The sequence below is a fragment of the Aptenodytes forsteri genome, unplaced genomic scaffold (assembly GCF_000699145.1).
Source record: "Aptenodytes forsteri isolate BGI_AS27 unplaced genomic scaffold, ASM69914v1 Scaffold182, whole genome shotgun sequence".
NCBI classification, from domain to species: Eukaryota; Metazoa; Chordata; class Aves; order Sphenisciformes; family Spheniscidae; genus Aptenodytes; species Aptenodytes forsteri.
Window position 1 is genome coordinate 1502961 of NW_008795932.1, and position 6828 is coordinate 1509788.

Consider the following 6828-nt stretch of genomic DNA (forward strand, 5'->3'; position numbering starts at 1 on the left):
AATACTTACATTTTGAATACTTTATATTTTAAAGCTGCTTTTTTTTCTTGAGAATTGTCTGCATCTCATTGATAAAGAAACTGTTAGTGATACTAAGTGACTGAAACTCTTAAAATGCACCGTCACTGATTAGATTTAAAATAATTGATCTTTAAACGTTTTAATACACAGGCCAAAACACTACGAAAATTAATCCAACAAACATTTCGACAATTTGCCAACCTCAATAGAGAAGAAAGTATTTTGAAATTCTTTGAGATCCTCTCTCCAGTGTACAGATTTGACAAGGAATGCTTCAAGTGTGCTCTTGGCGTAAGTAAAGGAATGCGACGGTCACCGGAATACATGCTGTAGTTATGAGTCTAATTGGTTTTGCTTGGTTCTGCAACTAATTGCTTGCTTAGTTCCTGTTTTGATGTAGAGATGATTGGATTTCATTAACAACAAAATATATTTATTGATTTTATTTAGAACTTTCTCAGTTGACTGTTAAAAAAGCACCGTTCATTGGTAGGGTAAGAATCGTACATTATTAAATATTTTTATTGGTACCTCGTTTGTGAAAGGCAAGCAAATTTTAAGCTGGTTTCGTGAGGAAATGAGACTTCTCAGCTTTTTCTGTTTGTAAGTTTTCCTCTAATGCCTTTTAATCCCTACCAATTTCAAACAAATTTTGAGAAAGGGCCTTAAGTCTGCAAGCTTTGTGAGAATAGACACTCAAGTAGAAATCAGAACATGAACATCAATATCCATGAGAAGAGGAAATAGAAGAAACACAGTTCTCGTGTAGATCTGAGATAAAACACATGGAAACGCATTTTGAGTAGCAGGGATCCCCTGCTACTCAACCAGTCATGAGGAGTTTTGCTACTTATAGAATTACTTGATTTTAATATATTTTAAATTGTTTGAAGAGTTTAAAAGCTTCTAGAGATTAATTACTAAAAACTGTAATTGTAACATTGGAGGATAGTGTTCCATAGCAAGGTCTTGTCTTACTATTGAAATTTTGCCCTTTCTCCTTCGATTCTGAAGTCAAGCTGGATTATTTCAGTGGAACTGGCAATTGGCCCAGAAGAAGGAATCAGTTACCTTACAGACAAGGGTGCAAATGTAAGTCTAATTCTGTTTTCTTTTCTCAGTTACTATCTTAACAACCATGACCTGTTGTGAACTGCACTTCACACAAAGGGGAATGACAAGTCTAATCTTTGAGTTAAACACAGAAGAGGTGGGAGATTCAGTATATACAGCTGTTCTTCAGATATTAACTCATGACTTGGGATTGGAGAAAATGCAGTTGGGTTAAGTAGAGAGACAGTGTCAGCCTTAGCACTGAATTTGTTGGCTTTTGAACCCAGTGAAGTGCTCACATGCAGAATTTGAAGCATTTGTAGTGACTTTTTAACAATGAAACATGCAAATAATTCCAAATTAGTCTCCTCTTTCTTAGGAATGTGTAAATGAAGAGCTTGTTTAATCAATGTTTAGCATTTGTGCAGTCATGGCTGGCTTATTTGCTTTACTTCATGCCCTTAATAGCCTTTTCATTACCTGATATTGTGTTACAGTATTTCCTGTACACCTCTGTGTTGCAAGGAAGTTATGTTCAGACAGGTGGTTCCAGCAAAATGTTTGGGACCTTTACAGTCATGACTTGAGATTGAGCCCATGTCCAACTTCTATTGAAATTAATTCAAAGGTAGTGAAAAGGTTTGGAGATCAGGAATAGGTAGCCAGCTAAGAACATACCTTTTACAGCAGCCTGGAGGTATGTTAAGTATGCTGTGAGTGCAGGTTCCATGTGGTTAACGGGTTCAGTTTTCTGTCTTGACCCCCAAGGGGTTGTTTCCACTATGTACTTTAGTGTGTGCCTGGAGTTACTCAACAGTGACCTCTGTAGGCAAACTTGGTGCTTGGTTTCATTTCGCAAATAATGTGGCTATTTGTATATGTTGTTAGCCAAAGCCTAACAAAACTGTAGAAAAAAACAGGCAAACAGATTTCTAGAAGTGTAATTTGGAGATCAAAGTCTACATGTGCTTTTGCAACAGCAGGAATAGAGGCAAAGAATTTTGCTGTAATTTTGAAATTTTCCCTGCTTTTTCCATTGCCTTTCTGCAGCCAACTCATCTAGCAGACTTTAATCAAGTGCAAACTATTCAGTATTCAAACAGTGAAGACAAGGACAGAAAAGGGATGTTGCAACTGAAGATAGCAGGTGCACCTGAGGTATGATATTGACAGTTGTGATAAACTTACTAGCTTTGGTTTTCCTGGGAAGAGGTTGGAGATTAGTATACTCTTAATGAAGATATTCTGTATATTGTACTTTTGTTCTGGTCTGTAACTTAATTCTGGATTTTTCCACTGTTAGTGTAATTATGATATACTAAAAGTATATTTCACTTTTGTACATGCATGTTTAAGCTGGGGACTGCCTATGTGTGTATGTGTACTGTATCTGTGTATGAGCAAGAAACTCTCTTGCTCCTCCTGTAGTTACAGCCAGTGCATTATTATTTTAACATTTTGCATTCCGGGCATTCTGCAGTTGTTTGATTTTTCTTGTTCTTTAAGGGGAAAGGGAAGTTGAGTGTGAACAGTCGTCATTATACTAGTCAGATATTTTTGTTTTTAAAATAGATTTAGAGCTCATTACGTCCTAGGTTTTGCATCTGGTGCTTGTAGACTTTGATATTTGTAAAAGAAGCTTAATTTAAAAATACTAGCCCTTAAGTGCAACTTAATAGTAGCCTGCATATGTATATGATGCTACATCCTAAAGAGGAAACTGAGCAATTTTACTTTTATGAAAAGGGGAAGTATGAAAGAGGGAAAATTTGTTCCCTCATATTAGATGGAGGCAGAGCCAGAAGAGAAATCAAATCTTTTCCTTGGTCCAGTGCACTGGAAAACAGTCACTGTGGTAGAGGAGGATCAAGGGCAAGTTGGCAAATCTACAGAGGATGATGAATGTTGGCCGTATTAAAATTAATAGCTTGTCTGTTTATCTCTCATCTCTTTTTCCACTGTCTGTCTTTTATTTTTTAATCTTTTTTTGAAATTGGGAAGGTTACTTTTTAGGGCAAAGAACGAATTGCTGCAAAAGGGTGGAAAAAAGATACCACCTGTAAGAATTTTAAGGAATAAGCAGCTTCTTCAGAATTGTCATAATTATAGCTGTAAAAGTCATCGCAGTTGTAATGAACAGTGGTTGACTGAAAGTTTAGCTGGCAAGCCACTTAATAAGCCCAGGTTAATATTACATTTGTGTGGAAGGTTTTACCAGCTGTGCTTTCTGAACCTCACATTTTAAATTTGCTACATAAAAGGTAAGGCGAGAATCTGATAGTTCTTTGCTCACCCACATGTTCCTGTTTACTGTTTGCAAGTGTGTGTAAAGTTCTGATGCAATGACACAGCTGTTCTACTCAGTGCTTGCAACTACAATAATACCTCTTTGTTGGTGCCTTGTTTTTTTCCTTCTTTAGCCTCTGACAGTGACAGCACCATCCTTAACCATTGCAGAGAATATGGCTGACTTGATAGACGGATATTGCCGACTGGTGAATGGAGCTACGCAATCTTTTATTATCAGGCCACAGAAAGGTAAGGAGATGTTTCATTCTGGTAGTTGCTATACTCATATCTACTGGTAGGTTGTTTTGCGTTTGAATAGAAGACACAAGGTATCAGCAAAAACCTCACTTGGAGGCTCTTGTCTTTCAGCGAGGAACCATGAGATATTTTTGTTATGAGAAACACTGATAGTAAATGTCAATCCATCAAAAATTACTTAGTGGATGATAATTTAGACTAGTTTTCAGTAATCACTGCTTTACGCTGTTCTAAACTTCACTAGCAGATGTAAATAAATTGTAATTAAAGGCACTCCTAAGAAGGATGTGTTATTTTGAAATGCGATTCCCTAATATACAAATAGAAATTCAGGGAGGTTGGTTTGAATGCATTTGAATAAGGTTCTGACTAGTGATGATTTTTTAAAATTTCTGCCTTCCTCCTAGATACTCAAAACATCTCTGTTTAAAAAATAGAAACTTGGAGAGAAGTCTCATGAGCTTTCCTCATAAGGTAGAACTAAAGCAGAGATGCATTTTGTAGTGTTGGTCAGTTGTTTTTGTAGCAGCCCACAAGCTGGAAGCAGCGAGACCAGTGTGCAGGTACACCTACCTTTAAAGAGAGAATTTTAATTAAAACTCATTAGAATTTTTTCTAATTTCAGCCAGCTTTAATTATTGAAAAACATCCAAGCGAAGCTGCTTAAGAATGGAAATTTCTGTCCTCCTGTAATAATCTTTACTTGTGGAAATTCATCCGACTTTTTTGGTTTCTAAAACAATGAATAAACTATTTCTTTCTTCCTTATTTGTAATACAAGAAAGTATACAAACTATCCCAGAAGCTCTCCAATCGGAAGCCAAGTCCCTTTTAGCCACATTTTTGCTTTTTTGTGCCACTGGTTTTCCCTGGTTTGTAGCTGTTCAAATGAGGTAACGCTATTAGCACACTTCAGGTCTTTCCCAGGTCCATATTACACCATCCTGCCTGTGCATGGCAGAAAAAAAGCAACACCTGAAACTTGGTCACTCAGTAAGGAAGAAATGTGATTGTAGGGTGTTAGATGTTTTGACAGTGCTTAGTAATTGTTCAAATTTAAGAATAATTTGCAAGTAAGTTTGTTATTTCTGACCTGTGTGACTAATGTTAGCTCCAACACAAGCAGCTTTGTTAGAATTTGCATTGTCATGCAACCTCATCTCCATACAAAGGAAAATCTTCCCTCAACACAAATTCAGCTCTTCTAGCCAACTTAGTGTGCAACTCAGTGATGATGAACCATTGGCACCAAAATTTGACACCAAAAGGATAAGCTAACATCAGTGATAATGCTAGTTTATTGTTCTAAAAAGAAAACAGGCATCGCAAACCAAGATTTTAATTTCTAGTCTATTCCTGTGAGCGATTGTCTTCCATACCTCCTCTTTTCTGAAAAATTGTATTTCGGGGTTTGTTACAATCCTTATTATTCACTCCCAAAACTTTCCTTCTAATACCCAGTGGATTGGCTGTTTTTCAGCCTGAACTATAGTAGCCAAAGTTGAGGTTTAAAACTTTTTCGTATCTTAACACATTACCTCTCCCCACCTCTCAGTCATACTAAGTTGATGGATAGCTCTGACACTGTCCTTTGCTTTCTCTTTAGAGGCACACACGTAGAGTATGTCCGATTCTTGCCACTTCAGCACTGGTGGTATTTCAGAAATTGGGTCCATTCAGTCTGCATTGCCAGTGCTATTATAGGCTTGCTCCTCTGCTATTAGAATGGCTTTCCTTTTCTTACGTATACATAAATGCTCTTAACTCCACAGAATACCACTGACTGATGATTTCCAATTCTGTCATTCATAACAGCAACCGCAGGCAGTCAAGGCCTTCATCAAGTCTTAGCTCTGTTCATCCAGTGTGCAAGCTTCCAGTGCTGTGCATTGTGGCATTGATTGTGCTCCAGTCACGTGTGTTTCCATTTCTCAGCCAAACCCTGCTCTGCTGCCCTCTATGCTGTTCTTGCCCAAGTAAGGGAGCAGCTCCCAGTCAAAATCTCTCCAGGATTTACCACGTCCGCTTCAATACTTACTTGTTTCATGATGCATACAAACAACTGCCATCTAAGATTAGCAGGGCACATGGGTCCTGACTTAACTGCTGCTGTAGGTGGCAGTAAAAATTGACCCACTCTGTTTGCACTTTTTCTTCCTAATTCTTGTCTCCCTCTGACCTGACGTTCTTATCATTCAACTGTTACATCTTCTAGACTCACTAAGCTCTGTTAAGGGCAGGATCTCTGATTTTTCTACGTGTTGTACAGTACTAGGCACAGCCATGCCTTGCACTGTGGTTTGCTGGTAGGCATGAATGCAAAATAAATCAATGCATTTAATGGAGTGTGTTTATTTGTGTGATATTCTTATTGGTGTATTTTGACACAGAGCAAATGAGCAGTGATTGAGTTAAAGGAACGTTATATAGCACTTTGGGAACACTCCTTTTTATGCAAACATTAAGAGAATCCCTCCAGTTAAAATAAATTGTGGTGTTCTTTTGTCTGAGGTTTCTTTTTTTGAAGTTGATAGCAATACTCAACATGTTAATTAAACATTTCATAGGAGAGCTGTCCCCACCTCCTGGAGCCAGGAGTTATAGGAGTGGTAGAAGGCACTTGGGCGTATGTGCCAAGGTTTTGGTAGCGGCGGGGCTGCAAGGGTGGCCGCTGTGGGAACAGACCAGGGGCTGCCCTGCGCTGCTCACAGCTGCCTCCACACCATTCTACCCTGTGCCTCTGTGACACACACGCACACTTATAATTATCATTAAAAAACACATTCGTTACACATTCTTTACGACCTTCACTTACATCAACAAAAATTCCCAACATCAAAATCTAAAGTATCATCATCACAAAAGCAAAAAAAAACCCACAACAGTATGTACACAATAAAACTCCTCTCCTTGTCCCATCACCACTTTATGACAACAAATTCCCAACACCAGCATCCACGCTCCCCACAATTATTGCATTCCCTGGTATTCTCCAGTCTATGACTTTTGGCTGCTACCTCTTTCAATTACTATTGCTGCCTTGAACTCCTGAAGCCCCATGTTGGGCACCAAAAAGGTGGGTTAGTCCTGGCCAGCAGCCAGCCTCAGCTGCTTGCTCACTCCCCCTCCTCAGCAGGACAGAGGGAGAAAATAGGATAAAAAAGCTCACGGGTTGAGGTAAAGGCAGGGAGATCACTTACCAGTTAC

At 38.5% G+C, this 6828-nt stretch overlaps 1 protein-coding gene across 10 annotated transcripts in view; it reads left to right on the forward strand.

Moving 5' to 3' along the window:
• Nucleotides 1–6828, forward strand: part of PTK2 (protein tyrosine kinase 2) — a 215895-nt gene that overhangs the window by 128151 nt on the left and 80916 nt on the right. For all 10 annotated transcript variants that reach the window (XM_009285068.1, XM_009285070.1, XM_009285071.1 and 7 more), the window contains exons 9-12: nucleotides 172–312; nucleotides 1036–1113; nucleotides 2125–2232; nucleotides 3495–3612. In XM_009285068.1, the coding sequence (XP_009283343.1) occupies nucleotides 172–312; nucleotides 1036–1113; nucleotides 2125–2232; nucleotides 3495–3612 (445 nt within the window). The remainder of the gene's footprint in view (nucleotides 1–171; nucleotides 313–1035; nucleotides 1114–2124; nucleotides 2233–3494; nucleotides 3613–6828) is intronic.